Genomic DNA, 19,535 nt, shown 5'->3' on the forward strand with positions numbered 1-19,535 from the left:
GAGCCATTCAGGATTCTGTGGAGCCTTTTAGAGGTAAGGCATGGCTCATGGAAAACACTGGAGCCCAGCCTTTACCCATCCCTGGTTCCAAGTAGGTCTTGCTTCCCAATTGGTCCCACCCATGGCCACATAGAGAAGGAGCGACAGACAGAAACTCTGGGTCACATCTTCCCAGCTATGAAGGACTAAAGCTGTAAGCCAAATGAGTCTGTCTGATATTGTTCTGTCCAGTATGGTGGTCACAGTGACACAGAAAAAAGTAACACATCTACATCCTAGAAAGCAGACGGGAGTACAGATGTTCCACTCTCTGCTTGCTGCATGTCCGTCCTATGCACCCATCTTCACTGAAAATGAAAACAAGCACTCAAGCCTCCATTGTTGGACATAGGTTGAGGTATAAGCAACTTTTAGCTGAGTAGGTAGGTACTAAGCCATTGCTACTATACCGTCCCCCAACTTTCTTCCAGGCTACTGTATTTCTAGAACTTGCCATGTGTTTTATGTTTTTCTGGGAGTGCTGGGCATAGAGCTGCTGTGGCATTTATTAAGAAGGATCCCTTTGGAACCTTATCTGGGTCCAAGGGAGGAGAAGAAAGTGGAACTAGGAACAGGAAGAAGTGGGATTGCCACATAGGGCCAACAGGTGACCTTGACTGCCCCATGAAGACTTCCAGGGCTGGAGTGGGCCTCTGGAATCATCTTGAATCAAGCCACACATCCATCTGAGTTTGACCACCCCAGAGTGAAGTGGTCTTGAGCAAAGAGGGTGAAGTTCAAAGGCATCTGTACCCTGGTGGTACTCACAGTACCTGGGGCCATCCTTTCTCATGGGGACTGAACATTACAGTGCCTACCACAAGCAGTCAGCATGGGATAACACCTGCCACCGAGAGGAAGCCATTTCAGTAGTTTCTGCTCTAAAGGTTGCTGTCAGAATCAGACAACAGGTATAAAGTACCATGCAAATGGCCTGGCATAAGATAGTGGGTGTATGAATAATGATAGCCAGAAGCAATAAACTAGATCAAGATTACCAGGTGAGAGGAGTTGGAAGTAGAACTTTGAATTTGGACAGGTGGTACTCAGTTCCCCCCTGGTGACTGCATGGCATCCATTTGGCACTCTAGGTTGTGATGTAAACACACGACTAAGTCTCCTTGGCTTGTGAATGAGCCCTTGGCATCAAGCCCTTCCTCACTGTACCCAGGAGGGCAGCTAGGTGCTGCCTAGAACTTTATTACACAAGAGGGCAGCTGTGATGGGGGTGCTGCCAGAAAGTAGTTGTGAATCCTCCAGCAGAACCAGGCTGGAGTCAGGCCAAGGCCAAAGGATAAAAAAGAGGTCCTGGCCTCTCCCACTTCCTGGGAAACTGCAGGAGAAAATCCACAGGCAGGTGGGCCTGCTCCAGTGCCCTGTGCAACATAGCCAGCTGCCCTCCTCACAGGTAGTCTCACACCAGAACTGCTCTGGAGAGAACTGCTCTTGAGCCAGGCTCCCCTTGGTCTGCTCCTGAAGGCATGGCCAGCAGAAGAAAGGACAGGAAGCAGTGGTAGGAGTCTCAGTTGGGGGGGGGGAGGGTCCCACAACTCCCACCCCTCTTACTCTCTTCTCTATATCTCAGCTTCCCTGAGGTAGGTAGAAATGGGAGTAAGGTTATCAGACCTAAAATATAAAAATGACAATAAAAATTGTCACAGCCATCCTCTTGTGTAATAGAACTAGGTAGCACCTAGCTGCCCTCCTAGGTCCGGTGACAAGGGGCTTGATGCCAGAGAGTTATTTATAAACCAAAGAGATTCAACCGTGTGAGCATCACAGCCTAGAGTGTACTGTCCAGGCACCCTGAGGGGGCATCTGAAGAGACAGCCCAACCGTTAAGGGGACTTGCTGCTCTTCCGGAGAACCAGAACATGGTCCCAGCACCCATGTCATGCAGCTCACAACCCCCCATGTATCTCTAATTCCAGGATATCCAACACTCTCTCCTGGCCTCCAAGGTCACCCATATACAGATGGCTTACATGCACACAGATAAACATACGTGCACATAAGTAAAAATAAATCTAAAAAAACAAAAAAACCAAAACACACACACATCACCAGACCTCTAGTTAAAGTTAAATTTCAGATGAACAAGAAACAATGTTTTGGTTTAAGTATTTCCTAAGTGCTATAAAGGATACACCAAAACAATTCTTAGTTGTTTCTCTGAAATTCAAAGGCAGCCAAGCTTCCTTTGTTTACGTAGATGGGCCCAGGCCTGGGCCTGCAAGTCTGAGTGGCAGACTGTGGAAGGGACATCACCAGGATGGAGAGGAGTTTGTGTAAAGGGCACTTTTGTTGCCCCTGTGACTCCCCAGGAAGGCAGAATTGAGGAAGGTGGCAACCAGCTACAGAGAAAGCAGCTGGGGCCCAGGCAGGAAAAGCTTTCCTTTCAGAGATATAGGCTCAGCCAGACTCCATTCCTGACTCCACCAGAAAAGTCAAGGACTCCCTGGGCTACTGTGGAACCCATTCTTGCCCCTGATATATGAGATGAAGTCTGTACAAACACTGGGCTGAGACACTTGCCTCAGTAGGCACTGGGAGTCCCTGTCTTGCGTGGAGAGTGGCTTCACAAGGACCCTTGATGTTTGCCCACTGTGGATGGAAGAGAAGTGGGAGAGAGTGCTAGCCAGCTCTGCTGCTTCCTGTCCCCCCCTCCCCCCAGAAGCCCAGGTGGTGGGTCCTGCCTATCCTTTAACCCTGTTTCTATTTCTAAAAAGAACGGTAGCGACTGCCAACACCGGGCATACGCTCTTGCCCAGACAGTATGTTCTATCTTCAAAGCAACCTCTGAGATGAGTGCTGTCAGAATCTCCACTCGAGACAGAGGTAGGAAGATCTCTGAGTTCAAAACCAGCCTGGTCTACAGAGTGAGTTCCCAGACAGCCAAGACTACACAGAGAGACCCTGTCTCAAAAACAAAACAAAACCAAAAAAGCAAACAACCAACCACTGGAGACAAGCATGAGAAAACTTTAATCCTAGCACTGGGAGGCAGAGAAGGGAGGAGCCTGGTCTACAGAGTGACTCATGTGTTTAGTGAGACCCTGCCAATAAATTTAAAAAAAAAAAATGAGCTTGGGGATTTAGTTTAATGTCCCAGTGTTCTGAAGATAATAAAAAGATAAAAAAAAAAATGTGTAGACATTTGCATACTTACGTGTATGCATGTGTGCTTACATGTTGGGGAACACACAGGCACATGTTGTAAATGTGTATGTGGAAGCCAGAGATCAATTGGTCCCCCACCTTGCTGGGTTTTTTTTTTTTTTTTAAGTGAATAAGTGTGTGTGTGTGTGTGTGTGTGTACCAGAGAGGTCAATGTAAGGTGTCTTCCTCAGTCACCCTCTACCCTGCTTTTTCTGAGACAGGGTTTCACTACTGGACATGGTAGCAGAAGCAGGCCAATCTCTGAATTCTAGGCCAGCCTGGTCTACATGAGTTCCAGGACAGCCAGGCCTGCTACACAGAAAAATCCTGTCTCAGCAGAAAAGAAAAGACAAGCATTTGTTTCACACTGACCCTGTTGCTCACTGACTAGGCTGGGCTGGGCAGCCAGCAAGCTCTAGTGATCTCTTCGCCTTTGCCTCCACAGCGCTGGTGTCACACTCAGACACCACTGTGCCTGGCCCTTATATGGGTGCTAGGGATTGAACTCTGCAAGCCAAGGAAGCCATCTCAGCAGCCCCCACCTTCTATAGAGGGCCTCTCCATTAGGAGAGACTGGCTCTCTGCCTCCCTAGCACTGGAATTACAAGTGAGGGCAGTCACAGCCTGGCCTTTTGACTTGGGTGCTGGGGACCTAACTCAGGTCCTCATGACTGCACAGCACACTTTCCTGACTTCCTCTATAGCTTTCTTCATCCCCATTTAACAGACAAGGAAAGTGAGGGTCCGATGACTCGAATTAATGAAAGTACCTGGCTAGTTTTCAGTAGAAAAGGATTTCACTCCAGCTCTGTGTGTCTCTGGGAGCCTAGGCTCCAGGGTGTGGGCGGTCTCCTCCCAGCCTGTTCCTGTACTTTCTTCACTTTGTTCACTGCTGTCTTCACTGTATCTGGCCTATGGCTAGGAATCTTGCAGGAATGGCCTGAGCTGGGCTCCTTCTGGCTGGATCCCTGTCTCTAGCCTGAAGAATATAGTAGTGTTTGTTGGAAGATTAAATCTTGTTGAAAATAGATTGTTCCAATATATACTCAATAACCCTTCCTGTGTGCTGTCTCTAAACAACCTGCAAAGCCAGCAGCAGAGGAAGGAACCAGCTTGTGACTTATCTGTCCTTCAGCTCTCCTCCAGAGGAAGCCCTTCCCAGAGCCTGCCTAGCACCCACCCCAGCACCTTGCAGGAGGCCAAGTCTTTGTCCCTACTCAGATAAACAAACAAAGTGCCTGAGACATGTGTAATGCAGAAGGTCCAGGAGCCATGCCCCACCCACAGACAGGCTTGGCCTTCCTCCCAGGGTCAGCAGCAGTAGCCCAGGGTTGGAGAGGTCAGTTAGGCAGGACGACTAAGCTCATTCCCATCTGCGAATGGCTAACTCAAGATTCTAGGGAAACCTGGCACCCTGCCATTGGGGCCCTGAGCTTTTTTGTCTCTTCCCACCCAGTACACATATAAGCTTGGTACCTGTGGGTTACCTCACATGGGAGCAGCGTTCAGTGATGGTCTCCATAGGGATATCCCCCGAAGTCTTGTGACTTAGCCTCCTCTTCAGTCCGTGCTCACATGGGACTCCCATGACTCTGGGTCCTGCAGACCTTCCATTCCTACCTTTTCCCCCTCCCATACAGTCAAATGAGAGATACAGGAAGAAGGCCCGCAAGTGTGCAAAATGAGAGCCAAGATGGGGAAGTTTATTCTCTAAGAATCATCTAAACACATGGGAGAGTATTTTTAGCCCACGGCTCCTACTAGGATGCCAAACCTAAACACAAGGAAGGAGAGGTGGCCCCTTGGGGATAGAAGCAGCCACTGGAAATAGGGCGGGGAAAAGGTACAGCAGACCCCACCCTGTCCCTCAGAGTGGTATGTCTGCCTGGATGGTTTTGATGAAGAAAGTTGGCTATGGAAGTTGCAAAGTGACCCTGGTCTGACAGGTTTCTTGCCTCTGCTGTATTGCAGCTCCTTTATCCATGCAATGGAAGAAGACCTTACTCACAAAATGGTAGAGAGGCCCATAGGCAGCACATAGTAGGCATTCAATAAATGTGCTTCATAGTCTGTGCTGAGAACCTTCCAGAAATGGGCCAATGGACCTCAGAGAAGTCGAAAGACTTCTGCAGGGAAGCACACATGTGGAAAGTGTGTGTGTGTGTGTGTGTGTGTGTGTGTGTGTGTATCCAATGCAACCAGCTATGGAGATGAATAAAAGAGAAAGAAAGTCAGGATGGGAAGGCAGACAGACTAGACCTCCCTTGTAAATAAAAACAATTGGTAGGCCTATTGCCCGTGGAGAGAACTACCTTATGAGCCAGGCAGGCTGGGTATAAAGACAACTTGGACCACCTTCTCCGGGTGGAGGTCAGCACAGAGACAACTCAGAGTTTACTCAGAAGAGGAAGCTCTTCAATGACACACACTGGCAGATAGAAACGTCCCTCAACTCTTTTGAGTGGGGCCACAGTCAAGAGAGCAAACTGCCCACCCGTGGTGGTAGGCCACTGTAGCTTTGCTAGGAGTGCCTGCAGGACACGCACAGCTGCTCTGAGGTGTGCACAAACACTACCCCACTCAGCTTCCACCGGGTTTGTTATAGGGCCAGCCAGGCAGGAGACAATCCTGCACCTTCCACCTAGGGTGGAAAAGCCCAGAACTCCTCTGGCCCACTTACAGGGAGCCGGAGCTTCCTGGTTCTACTGCTGCATTATTCACTGAAGGCCACATCATGGAGGACAGGGTTATAGGGGAGGGAAATGGGGGTGGGCAAAAGGGTGTGAGGGAGAGAAAGGCGAAAGGAGGGGGAAAGCTGTCCAAAGCAGGAATGGCTGTACTGACCTCAGAGCTCCGACTCTGGGGAGGAGGCAGCTGATAACCAACCCCTCCCTCCCCCCAAGCAGGCCTAGTGGGAACTAAAGGAGAATGGGCTTGGACCTTATACCCCCTGCTGACACAATCTGCCTGCTGTTGCTGTTGCCATGACTACACAATACCAACACCACCATCCCAGCTGCATGGTCATTGGTGAAGCTGGAAGGTACTTATTATTGGTCACAAATAGAAAAGGGTAGTTCGGGGAGCGGGGAGTGACCATCTTACCCTAGGCTGATTGGGGGTGCTGAGGTAATCACTGTCTCCACCCTACCCCCAGGTTACCAGCAGCAGGACCTTCTAGGCCTGAAGTGTCCCAGTGATTTGTACCTTCCTATAGGGGATGGGGGGGGGGGAGAGACACATACCTCAGCTCCAGCTAGAGCAGCCTGGCTCTAGCTCTATTTGTTTAAGGCTTGTGACCATATAGGTACTTCTCATGGCTCAGAATTCCAACACTGCATTGGATGGTGAGTACCATCTTTCCTTCTGTCTACACACACACACACACACACACACACACACACACACACACACTGCCTCCTTTCTGTCCCTCCACTAAAGAGACATAGTGGGGGAGGAAGCCTAACTCTTTTCCTGTCACATCTGTTGTTGTCCCATGAGCAGACAGATCATGGGCCATGAGCCTGGAAACCTGGGAACTGGCTCTGTCCTGCTCTCACCTCTGACATCTTATGAAAGAGCTACATCCTGGCCCTGGGCACAAGATCATTGATGGACCCGGCATCTATAATCTCACAGACTGTCCACTCCCACCCCTCTAGTTGCTGCTCTGTTCTTCCCTCCCTCCTCCTCTCCATCCTCCCTCAGCTTCCTGACAGGAGTCCTCCCTCCCTCCCTCCCTCCCTGAGCACTCACGACCTCCATCCCTTGCAGATACTTCTGGCCCTGACCATCCATGGAAACTGTAGCTGCCCTTTCTGCTTTCTGTCTCTCCTGATCTCCAGAGGACAGCGTGAGTCTTTTGTCCATCCACTGGGCTGAGAACCCCAGGCAGAGTCATCGCTCTGGTTTGCTCCTGTAGCCTGCCCAGTTTTAGGGCAAGCTCAAGAGGTACTTGAGCAAACGAGTGAACCCGTTATCCACTACACAATCCAGTGCTCCATCTGAGGGGTGGGCACCCAGGACCTCAAGTCGGTTCCACTCTGCTTCTAATACGTAGTTTTCATCCAGCCTCTATTCAGAGAGCCTGGAAGAGAAATCCTCTAGCTTTCTTTATGTTGATGCTCCAAGATACCTTCAACATCTTTTTGAGGTTGGGTGTATGTTGATAAGGTGCTTGCATACCTGGTAGGGTGACTCATACCTGGTTGGGAGAAATCTCCAGGCTTTAAGGTCCCTGCCCTATCAGAGAACAGGGCAATTGCAGAGATTTACCATAAAACAAACAACCAAAAACTTACACAGGGTTTTTCTAAAAACATATCCATATTTTACTTCATTCAGAGATCCACATGTCTCTGTCCCCCTTCCCCCAGGGCTGGGATTAAAGGTGTGCACACCACAGCCTGCTACTCATATTTTAATAGTCCCCAGAGTTCAACCTGGAAAGATTAAGAAAGATAAGCCATATCCTTTAAAGGCTGAGGTCAGAGGTCAAATATCCAGAAGTGTACCATCACTGGAGGAAGCTGGCCACCAGGTGGGTAAGTGTGAGGACCAACAGAGCAGGCAGGGGCAAGAACAGCAGCCGTCCTGAAGCGTGGGACCTGAACACCTGGCGTCTTCCCAGATGCTGCAGGGGCCTCACATTGCCCTTCATGTTCAACTTCTTATCTTCATCATAGTACAGATTTTTTGAGAATTCCAGGAACTGTGAAAGAGACTGGATTCAGCAGGTGGAGCAATGCTCTTTGCTGAGTGACCTCAGACCAGACAGCTTGCATCAGCAAGGAAGAGAGGGGCTCAGAATGACTACCAAGAATGTCAAGTGTAGCATTTGTGGAAAGCCGAGCACCACTGTCTCTCCCTGTCCCCTACAGATACGTTTTCAAGCCTGTTACCATCACTGTTGCTACGGTAACACTGGTTCTTGAAGGACAGCACCCTTGAGTATCAGCTGAAGGAGCTCACTGGACCCCAGATGCCTGGACCCCGGCCCCAGAATGTGACTTGATGGATCCAGAGTGAGCCTACGAATGAGCATTTCTAAAAAATTCTCACTGGTGAAGATGTTGACATCACACAGAGTCACTGCTAGAAGCTCAAGTGATTTTGGGTCCCTTTGGGTTTCCTGCTGTCTTTCCAGAGGCTATTGTAAACTCAAGTGCTGTTTGTTGAGTGACTTCCCAATAGCACTAAGGAAGTCCAACCTCAGGTCCCCCTGGAACACTAGCTCCCCACATTAGCCAGCCAACTCTCTCCCACTTTTCTGGAAGCCTATTCCAAGCACCCTCTGGGACTTCTCGCTGGGCCCTCTATTCAGGAAAGTGGTAATCAGAGCCTTCTTTCTTGTCTGTGTCCACCAGCGGAAACTTAGGGTCTGAGTCAATGAGTCTTATCTTCCCACCGCAGGGACCCGTGGAGCAAATAGATAGGGCCTTAAGGAACTAGGCTCCCTATGGGAGAGTGCACTTTGCCCCAGGCCCGGGTACCTGGTCTTTGTGGATCTTAATGGGTTCCTTGAACACAGTCCAGATGACAGTCTCATCACAGTTTGGTGTAGTTAGCGAACCTTGGTAACGGAAGTAGTAATACAGTTTCTCATTCGAGGGAAGCATGTCCTGCAGGCGGCTCTCCTTCAGTGCAGTGTTTGAATCTGGGGTAAGAGACAAAGCCTTATATATGGCTCTCTTTAAAGAAGCTGTCCTAGCGCCTCTACCTCTCTTCTCATGGGAAGAAGCCATCCCCTCCCCCAACCCAACTGGGGGATTGGATGATACTCACTGGGTTTGGAGATACTGGGCAATGCTTCTATCAGGGGCTGGAAGCCTTCGTTCATCTTTTCTCCTACCTGGAACAGGAGGTAAGCATGAGATGGGTTCTTTGGGAGCTGCTGCAGCCAAGCAGCTCTTTCTAGAGGACAGGCAACCTCCAGGATCAAGAGGATGGGAGTCCCACCTGAACCATGAATGCCAGCACTGCAAGCTTGTGAGAGTCCTGCACCTCATTGCCAGATGCCATCTTCTTATGCACGATGTGCATCTAGGAAGCACATGCAGATGGAGGACTTAAGGGAGCTGGACTACCCATCCTCCCCCAAGGTGGGTATATACCTGGAACCCGGTCCAGGACCCAGGTCCACGGCTCCTTACCTCCATGTCAAAGCGTTTCCCATCAATGGTGTGCTCCGAACCCCTGTTCTGCTCCTCTGACCAGTGCAGGTGCAACTGTGTGGCCTCGTACCGGCCAGGCAGGTCTCCTCCGAAAATGCACATGCCCTCCCCCTCCAGCGACATCATCACTAGGAGATGCCAGAGTGGGCAGAGTCCTCACTCTGGCCTTCCATTGGCCCTCTCAGTTCCCACCCCAGGTTTTCCCTCTCATCTTCACTGTTTGAGGCCTGGGCCCTGAGGGATGGGATTTAAGGTGTGGCCAGCACTCTGCCTAGCTGCTCACTGCTTCCCCCCTCACCTCAACTCTCATACATGTTTCCCAAAACGTAGCCCTGTCCTGGGTCTGCTTGTGTTTTGACTCCCTCCGTGGTGCCTTGGTATCCCCATGATAATGTCTAAACTCCTTGGCCCTGACCTGATGACCTGCTCTGGGCCTCGCTCAGCTCCTCCTAGCTTTCCTCAATGGCTTCCATCCACACACAGCTGTTTCCACTCACAGTTCCCTAAACATCCAAGCAGTTTCTCTGTGCTTTCAAAAAGGTCGTCCTCTCCTTCCGGGAAGGTTCCCTCCCTTCACCCCCACTGCTCTGACAAAATGACTAAAAACCCAACTCGCCAGAGCATCCTCCTCTCTACAAATTTCCCTAGTGGCTTCTCCCATCTCCAGGCTTGAAGGACTCACCATCCCTGCACAGTTATCCCTGCCTGGGGATCCCACTCAGACCATGCAGGACCCACCTGTATGGTGATTGTTCTTAACTGTCCAACGCTTCATTTGGTTATAGCCGACAAAGGTGAAGGGTGTCAGGCTGTAGTTCACCCTTGCCTTAGCAATGATGAGGTTAATGGGGGACTGATTCTCCCCCTTACAGTTTCCAGTCCATTGTTGAGGCCCTGAGCGGGGAAGGAAAGTCTGAGAGTCAAGAGCACATTGACCCCTTGATGTGAATTAAGGTCCTAGAATGCTGGTGAGGTCCCACATCAGGACGTGAGTCTCAGAATCCTGCCCTGGCCTTCCCCTTCTTCCTTTAACATGCTGATGTGACATAGGCAGGCTAGTGGGTCTCTGATGTGGCTGAGGGTTAGGGGATGTGGAGAGAGGGGTGAAGGGGGAAGCAGGCTTGCCATTGATGTCTAAGAGCTCTGGGATTGGAGTAACATGATACTGAGTTCTGGCTTTCTCAGTGGGAACCTGGACATGAACTAAGGGAGCTCCCAGGGGATGTTGAGAATTTTAAAAGTTGCTGAGTAGGAGATGGCTTTTCAGCTTTGGACACTGTGGAGGAGGTCCTCCTGGGAGAGCTGTTACGGACAAAACCTGGACCCAACAAGGCAATATCTAAGGAGTGGGGGGGGTGGGGGTGGGGGTGGGGGTGGGGGTGGGGTTTGGGGAAGAGCCAGGTAGGCAGCTAGGTAGGGGCAAGAGAGCAGATGACCCTCAACACAGCAGGCTACAGGGAAATTAGTCAACATCAGAAAAAGTGCCCAAGAAGCAGTGGGGAGCATGGATCAGTGGTAGAATGCTTCTTGTCTAGCACATACAAGGTACTGGATCCCTCAGCACTCAATAAACAAACTACCAAGAACCATCTCCCGCTTCCACCTCAAAGGGCTTGACCAGACTCAAACCTCCATTTTGTTGGAAAAAAAAAATAGCAAAATATGCTGCCGACTTAGCTCCCTGTGTCATTCATTGTCCCCTGTTCACTGAGTGCTGGAAATGTGTGTGAGTGTGCCTGTGTTGGAAGTTGCCGATGAAGACTGGTGGATACTCACCCAAGCAATGGCTGTTGGGCTGCTTGGTTTGAATCTCATAGCACCACTGTGATGATGAGTCTGGAACAGAGAGAGGAAGACTGTGAACCTTGGAAACTCTGGTGTTAAAGCCCTCTCTTGGGTTGAGATAGAAGGTTTCTGGGTGTGGGATTGAGGTCCCTAGGGTGGTAGACTTAATAGGAATGGCTAGCTGGTGGTGGCACTTGGGAGGCAGAGGCAGGAGTTCAAGGCCAGCCTGGTCTACAGAATGAGTTCCAGGATAGTGGCAGGGCTACACAGAGAAACCCTGTCTCAAAAGTAAAAAATAAAATAAAATAATCATAGGAATGTCAGCAACATTTGGCCAACATGCCTTGCACACAGATCAATCTTCAGGGATCTATCGAGGGCACAGCTCTGTCCCTGGTTCATCAGCCTCTCCTCCCTCCTGCATCCTTCCAGTAACTTAAGAGGAGGCTCAGTTGAGAGTGAAGGGTTAGGACCGTCCTTTCTGGAACAATGGAGTAGGTTCCAGTTTTCCAACCAGACTGTCTTGAGAGGAGAGGGAATTCAGAGAAGAGGTCTAATCGAGGCCTCGGAGTGGGCATGGCACATTCAGGTACTATGCTCCACTTCTGTAAAACTAAATCTGCTCTAGACATAAGGTCTACAGGAGGAGACAGGGAGAGAGAGAGATAGACAGAGATAGAGACAGAAAGAGAAACAAAACAACATGCCTTTTCATTAACAGGGTGAATGAAGCATTTCATCCGAAATTAGAATTCTTGAGGGAGCCATTTAGGAACCCTGTATTTAAAGGATGATCCCTTATTCTGACTGACCAGTTGAAATCCTGTATTTAAAGATGGTCCCTTATGGGCTGGAGAGACAGCTCAGCAGTTAAGAGCACTGACTGCTCTTCCAGAGGTCCTGAGTTCAATTCCCACCAATCACATGATGGCTCACAACCACCTGTAATCGGATCCGATGCCCTCTTCTGGTGTGTCTGAAGACAGCAACAGTGTAATCATATAAACAAAATAAATAAATCTTAAAAAAAAAAAAAAAAAAAAAAGATGGTTCCTTACTCTCTTTGGTTTTATCATCTGTAAAATAGAGCTAACATGGGCACCCATGAGCCTGTAGAGAGGCTTAAATGAGAGGCGATATAAACTCCAGGCAGCATATACTCATTCGGTAAGTTCACAGACAACTCTTCCTCTCCTCTCTGGCCTCCTGTTAGTGAGCAGATGGTCAAAGCTAAGCCAAGGCAGGAGAGGAAAAGACATGGCGTGTTTTGGAAAGGACTCACGGATGAGGACATTCCTAAGAGAAGTGCTGTACCCTGCTCAGCCATGTGTCCTCACACTGAGTCATCTGCCTTTCCCTCCTGAGGGCTTTGTGGGATATTTTTTTTCCCCTTTCAGTGCTAGGAATCAAACCCAGGGTCTTGCACAACATGCCAGGCAAGTGCTCTACCACTTAGCTACAGAACCAGTCCTTTTTTTTTTTTTTTTTTTTTTTCCTTTTGAGGTAACATCATCTCCCAGTGTAGTGGGCTATAGGTTGTACCACTGTGCTGCTAGCCTCTCTTTCTTGCCTGAGGTCTGCACTCCCAAGCCTCATCTCCACTTAGTTTGAGCAGGGCATCCATCCCTGAAATGGGGACAGGATGAGCAGGTAAGCATAAAACCCATGCTCTTGGTAGCCAGGAGGAACAAGGTTCTAGGCTAACAGAGTGAGCCCTCAGGACCTCCTGACCTCCCTCTCTTGGCCTTCAAGGGCCACTTTGGATTTACTAGTTTCCTAGCACTGTATCAGAATTCATTCTAGCTTAGAGGTGCAGGGTCTTCCCCTGGTGGTTTATCCTCTGGGAGCTGCTGCGCTGGGGAGAGATATGCATGAGTCCATGAGTCTGCAGGATCGACTCTCGAGGTGGGCAGAGTGCCTCAGGAAGCTGGAATCTGTTCCCTATCTTTCCAGGCCCTTCCTCTTCCCTGCCTACTGCTTAATCTTTGCAGTGAGATTCCTTTGTCTGAGCCTCAAGGTTCTCCAGAGACAGAGGCACTACCCCAAATTCTCAGACCAGATGAAGGACTGGCCAGTCACAGCGAAGAGAGGGACTATTATGTCTTTTTTGGGTCACTGGCCTTCAGAGGACCCAGAAGGAGAACAGGCTTCCATGAAGAGCCATGGGAGAGTAGCCCCTCCTTACTACTTGGAGCCTACGGGGAAGCTATTCCTGCAAAAGGCCAACTCGGAAGGGCAGAGCCGTCAGGCTTGCCTCAGGAGTAGCTCATCTGGGCATTTCTCAGGAATCTTCCCTTCCCTGGCTCTGGCCCCAGCTCCCTGGTTTGTAGTGTGACCTCTGATCCACTGTCTTAATCATGGAGACTTTTGACCTCCTTGGCTGAACACTCTTGTAACGACACTCTATCTGGGAGGTGGTGGCCAGAAAGCAATGCTGAGGATGCAGAGCTAGGGGTCAGAGGTCAGCTCTGCATCTTACAGTCAGGTGGCAGGGCGCCGGTCAGCTCAGGCTCCCACACTTGCTTCTGAGGGGCAACCTTTGCAGAGAATAACGTGCCTCTGGTCGTGACCATGATAAAGGAGAGAGGCTCCCAGCTCTGTGTCCTACCTAGTACACCACCAGGGGTTAGAGACAAAACATTGCCTACCCCCTCCCCCCAACTAAGCCACTGTCCTCTGTCCCTAGTTACAAGCCTCCCCTTCCCCTTAATTTTAAGGTAAGAATTTATTTTTGGCTCAGGGTCCAGGAGCCTTTTAGAGAGGATTGGATTTTAATGGACCTTGCTCACTCCACCCTCACTCTGAGGAAAGGGGAAAGACTCCTGTAATCAGCTCAGCAGAACCCGAGTATGTCCTGAGCAAAGTCTTCAAACTTCCTGGCTAGGGGTCTAGAGCTCCAGAGGGCTGGCATATCCCCCCTCTCTGGGAGTAAATGCTCTGAAGATTTTTACCGGCAACCTGGGCACTTTCCAATCCTGCCAGGACTATGCACCAAGGAAGGTGGCCCTGGCACTAAAACGGGAATAGTTTGTGTGAAGAAGTCAGCTGAGATGGATTCCTGACTACATGGCCCCAGGTCACTGGCTGGGCCTCATGACCATCTTGTGGAGTGAACTGCCCAAGCTCTTACACCCTTCAGCCTTAAAACAGCACCCAGGAACAGAACTCCTAAACCCGATTTGTAAATGACAGAACACGTTACACAACTTACCCAAGGTGAACAGCTACAAGGCACCCGTTAATTTTAAAACATTTTCCTTTTTACTATCTTTTAAAGTGCCCAACCCCCCCCCGCCACACAAACACACACACAAACACTCTGCCCTTTAACATTGTATTAATTGCTCTTTTTCCTCCACTAGGAAGGAGCTTGGGAGTTGTTGCAAGATGCCTTATATCCTTCAAGCTAAGTCCCTCGTGCAATGGAAAATACTCTTTCCTTCTGGGTGGCTCAGAGCTCTCTCACCTTCCCACCCTACGCCCCATCCTCCATTCCAGGGCAGAGCACCTAACTGGAAGGGAGGTTTGGCCCGTCGGACGGGAAAGCTTGGCTGCCGACTAAGAGATGAAGTCTTTGTGAAGAGGTACGGGGTAGTGGAGAAGGTGCCAACCGCTAGAATCACCTGTAGCTCCTTATCAAATATTAACACGCCTCTACCGCCACCTCCCACCTAGAAGAATAATTAAGAGCTCGGTCTCACCATTAATCTTTAAACGAAAATCACCTTGTCTGGAAAGACCGGCTTGGCCAGGGACTTGGGTCTTAGGATGTCCCCCGCCAGGCTCCCAATCCAGCACTGGGGGAAGGGGAGAACGGAGCTTGAAGCTCAGGGGGCAGGACCCCAATACATCCAATCTGCTGCGTTTGTTCTGGGTGGGCAACAGTTACCGGCTCAGAGTCCCTGCAGGACAGTCCGCCACTCGCCACCCACGGGCAAACCCAGGAGAACCAAGGTACGAAAAGGACCGTAGATCCAGGCGGGTCGGAGAAGCATCCTCACCACAGATCACATGCGCGTCCGCCACGCGAACACCCCGCGGCCGCGCACATGTGGGCACACATTTCCCCGCAGCCTCCCGCGGACACGTGTAGGCGCCCACGCTCACACACAACCAGGTCCGCTGCAGCATCACGGTTCTCTGCATGAACCACGCGCAGCCAGAGCGCGCTAGCAAGGGTCTGGGGGCGCAGAGGGTCACCTGAAGCGGCCACGTAAGCCAGCGCAAGCAGAGCAAGAAGGAGCTGCATGGTGCTTGAGGGAAAAGACGCTGCCCAGCCTGGGGTCAAGCACCAACGAAGCCACTGGAGAAGTCGTGATCTTGCCGGTTGAGGCTTTATAGCAGAGCCACGACCGATGAGAGCCCGGACGGCAAGACGTGGGAGGCGGCTCCTCCTCCTGGCGGAGCCTCTCCTCGCCTCGTCCAGTCTCAGGTCGAAAAGAATCATCTCCCCGCCTACCTTCACCCATGGCGAGAAGACCCCTCACCCACTCCACATCTTCAGGGCTTAGAAGCAGAGTCTTCCCACCTTGCCCCCATCCTACTCCTGATCACTGATCCCGGAAGAAGGATAAGTTATACTCAGGTACCTGACCCACAGGGTATCTTCCCAGACTCAAAGCTTCCATCATGCTGCCACCAACCACTCTTCAGTGTCTCCTAGTGTGTTCTTGGAATAAACTTGATTTGGAGCAGGATGGATGCAAATGGTCTCAGGGAGACCAAGAATCGGAACGGTTGAAAGCTTTGCAATGCTGTTTGTTGAAGAGATGCCCGGTGAGAGGCTCTCTGAGCAAGCGGTAGCTGACTCTTCAGTCTCATCTCTTTCCTTCCTGGCTGTTTTCAAACTTGATTTGTTTTGTGTTTTCTTTCTCGGGACTGGAGATGATGACTATGATGATGACAACAACAACGATGTTAATGCTCCTCCTCCCCACTCCCACTCCTCCCCACTCCCACTCCTCCCCACTCCCACTCCTTTTCTTTCCCTATTTCTCATACTAGGCAAGAACTTTACCACTGAGCTACAACCAAACTCAATTTTAAAGAAACCAAGACTCGTCTTCCTACCTAGAGCTAAGCTCCCTAAAATGCTCTTACTGGTGGGTTTTGTGCTAAGCCGAGGAGAAGGGCTGAAGTGGAGAATCGGAGGGCTGAGAAGGGGATGGGAAAGTGAAGCGTGGGGGCGGGAGACACGATAGAAAATTGGTTTATATAGTGGCTTACTAGGAAAGCCCATGCTGTCATAGGGAAAAGGACTGGGTGCTTTTGAGATCTGACCTAGTAGATGAGAGTTGGGGAAGAGAAATAAAAACCAAGGGTCTGAATGTACCCTTAATTTTCTCATCAGACAGGAAGAATCCTCAGGGGAAAAAAAAGATTCCTTGAATAAATGGTCTCCCATATCCAGAGAAATGGATATGGCCTCACTTTCAGGCAAGCACTTCTTGTCACTCTCTGTGGAGGTCCCTTACATCTCACAGGGAGTCTGTGCATCCATGGGAAGTTCAGAATCTAGGACAAGGTTGGGAAAGATGGACAAGGATTCAGGCAGTACACCTGAACTCCTCCATCAACAGGAAGCCCCATTTTTCTGGTCCAGCTGCTTCCCTATCCGTTGCCAAATTCTTATCACATCACCCTTTCCCCTTTGAACCTCTGAAGAGGAACGACTCCATCAGAACAATCCAAGCAAAGGGCCTTCCTCCCTTCTTGAGTGTGGCTTGCTCCTCTCTCTGGCCTAGGATCACAGCCTACACCGGCAGCTTTGATCCTAGAGAGGTTGGGGGAGGGTGTCCCTGTCAGGCTTAGGGTCTTATTGTCTGCTCTGCCCTGGAATGTAACCTCTAACCTGGGATCCTGGCATTCCACTCTCTTTGAGCCTTATTTGGAGAGTGGATTTGTGTTTATGGGGCTGAAAATGTCCCTTTTAGGAATGACAAAGGAGGAGTTAAGGATTCAGGGTGTCCCTGTGACCTAGGCCAGCCTCCTGACAAGGCAGGGGAGAGATTTGATAACTTGAGCAGGCTACTATCCATCAGTGATTTCTGTATTTATTTCAAAAGGCCCCTGGAAGAAAGTGTGGGAAGCCAGGATGTATTCTGGCCAGTTTTCCAGGCGGCCCCTCTGAGGAAGGTATTTCTGGGGGACACTAATTATGACCCCTCACCCAAGTGTTTCCATCTCACATCTCTGACTCCTTGGCTTCCCGGCTTCCCTTTCTATAACAGCCTTCCTGCATGTCCCACCCCCATCTTTCCCTGTCATATCATTTCCAACTCTACCTCCCAGCCTTGTCTCCACCTGGCCTGCCATAAACCAGCTAGCTATCTGTCACATTTTCCAAGCATCTGGGGCCAAGCCTGATTTAAAATGGGTTAGAGGAGAGATGGGCACTGAAATGTCCAGAGACTTAATGGACCATAAAGCTGCCAGCCCAGGATGGGAAAGCCCTGCTCAGTGTCTCAGCCCAGAAGCACCTTCTTCCTCTTAATTTAGCCCAAGGTCTTGAGTTCAAGTCTTTGCTCTTCCTCTGACTCAGTGATGGCCTTGGGCAATTTTCCCTTCCCTCTGACTGCAACTTCCTCCTCTATAAAGGGGGGTGGGGCTGGGGAGAAGATGACAGAGCAGAATCCTGCCTCCATGACCTCCACCAATAAACAGATACTGGGAACTCACCCAGTCCTCTCTGTCACAGCTAAATTTGTTAGGCCTTGGGTGTGACTGATGGCCAATGGGGTATTCATACATGAATCATAATGCTTGTTCACAAATTTTCACTTGTGTGGCCCTGTCTGGGACAGGGAGGCAGTGAGAGGCTAACGGCTCATCTGAGGTCAAAGAGAAGCAGAAGGAAAAACCAGGACAAATTATGAGGACCTGAGAAGAGAAAGGAACCCCTCAGCCAAGGGTCTGGTTGAAGCCTCTTTCCAGCTTCAAAAATCCCAACACAACTGACATTTGCCTTTCTTCTTATGTGTACACCTGCAGTTTATGAATCTTTCAGAAACCCTCATTAGAGAGCAAAAGGATCTGTTCTTTGTGTACCTTCCTAGTCCCTGGTTTTACCTCCAGATGTCACCTCCAGAGACCCTATAATCTCCCTTATCAAAGAGAAATAGAAAGTCCAGTGTAATGGCTCAGTGAGTAAAAACTGGCAGGCTAACAACCAAGTTCCAATCATCTCCAGGACCCACATAATGGAAAGAGAGAACCAACTCCTGCAAGTTGTCCTCTGACTTACATGTGCGCGCACACGCGCGCGCGCGCGCGCGCGCGCACACACACACACACACACACTAAATGCATGTAAAACATCAGGAGAGAGAGGAGGATTAAACTGTCCTTAGTAACCCTTTGAGACCCACCAACTGTAACTAACGCTGAGACACTTATCTGTGAGCCTCCTAGGAAGCCTACACCCACACCTGGGTCTGTCCTGCTGTGTTCTTGAGTCTTTCTCTGGACCATCCCCTACCCCCCATGGTTTACAGTGACTCTCCTTTGAGCAGCCCACAGCCATGCTTCGGGTGTATTTTTATTCTTCTCTTGAGTACATTTCTTTCTATTTTTAGTAGATGCCCAACTCTGCTTCATACTGGCTATTTGTGAAGTTCTTTTTTGTGTCAAAGACACAAATCTTAGGTTTGCCTGAATCCAGCTTTTTAAAAGATTAAGGGAACTTTTCTGAATGTCTGTAACAGTTTGGAGCTCTACCTGGGTCCCTGTCACCACTGACATCTTTGGGGGATTTGTGTGGGCTGTTTCAAGTACTAGTCATGAGTTCCCCCTGACCATCGCTTAGCTGATCTGTCTTAGTTGCAGCTTAAATATTACCTTGGTTTTTTGCTGCTGTTTCTTGGTGATAAATCCATGTAGTGTTTATTTTATTTTTATACTGTTTTAAGGTTTTTATTTGTGTGAATGTGTGTGTGCCAGGCTGATGTCTCAGTGAGTGACAGGTCCCAGTGAGAGATTTTATCTCTGACAATAAAATAGAGGATGGTGAGTTCAATCTCCAGAACCCACATGGTGGAAGGCTCCTGAAAATTGTCCTCCAACCTCTGCATGTGCTATGACATGCTTAATACACACATGCTCATGCACACATTCCACCATGTGGGCTCTGGGGATTGAACTCACTAGCCCCCACTTTATTTTCAGCCTGGCCTCGCCTTCCCAACATTGGGATGACAAGCACTTGTCACCATGCCCAGATTTTTACTTAGGTGCTGGGTGTCAAATGCCTATCCTCAAACTAGTGTGGCAAGTATTTTACCACCTGGACTATTCCCCAGGCTTCTTGACCCTGTAGTCTAAGAACATTCCCTAGTCTCTCCTTCCTTCCAAGGGATGTGGCTATGTTAGCTGTTTGTAAAG

The 19,535-nt window shown here is 49.8% G+C and overlaps 1 protein-coding gene across 2 annotated transcripts; it reads right to left on the minus strand.

The window, feature by feature from the left end:
• Window positions 1-7,510: 7,510 nt before the first annotated feature.
• Window positions 7,511-15,524, minus strand: Ca4 (carbonic anhydrase 4). Of its 2 annotated transcripts, none has more exons than XM_034506944.2 (8): window positions 15,357-15,524; window positions 11,148-11,207; window positions 10,110-10,265; window positions 9,351-9,499; window positions 9,157-9,240; window positions 8,983-9,049; window positions 8,691-8,854; window positions 7,511-7,909 (listed from the first exon to the last, which is right to left on the minus strand). In XM_034506944.2, the coding sequence occupies exons 1-8, from the start codon at window positions 15,403-15,405 to the stop codon at window positions 7,715-7,717; spliced, it is 924 nt and encodes a 307-aa protein (XP_034362835.1). In that variant the 5' UTR covers window positions 15,406-15,524; the 3' UTR covers window positions 7,511-7,714. The 2 variants fall into 2 exon arrangements, with proteins under 2 accessions (XP_034362835.1, XP_076792225.1); XM_076936110.1 differs by having other exon boundaries at window positions 7,561-7,909; window positions 9,157-9,222.
• Between the last annotated feature and the right edge of the window lie 4,011 nt (window positions 15,525-19,535).

Source organism: Arvicanthis niloticus, chromosome 6, assembly GCF_011762505.2.
Source record: "Arvicanthis niloticus isolate mArvNil1 chromosome 6, mArvNil1.pat.X, whole genome shotgun sequence".
NCBI classification, from domain to species: Eukaryota; Metazoa; Chordata; class Mammalia; order Rodentia; family Muridae; genus Arvicanthis; species Arvicanthis niloticus.

Coding starts and splice junctions, on each gene's coding strand:
- Ca4 (XM_034506944.2), bottom strand. CDS start 15,405: ATGCAGCTCCTTCTTGCTCTGCTTGCGCTGGCTTACGTGGCCGCTTCA. Junction 10,266..11,147: donor GCCCAACAGCCATTGCTTGG/GTGAGTATCCAC, acceptor TTCCCCGCTCAG/GGCCTCAACAATGGACTGGA. Junction 8,855..8,982: donor GCCCAGTATCTCCAAACCCA/GTGAGTATCATC, acceptor CTCTTACCCCAG/ATTCAAACACTGCACTGAAG.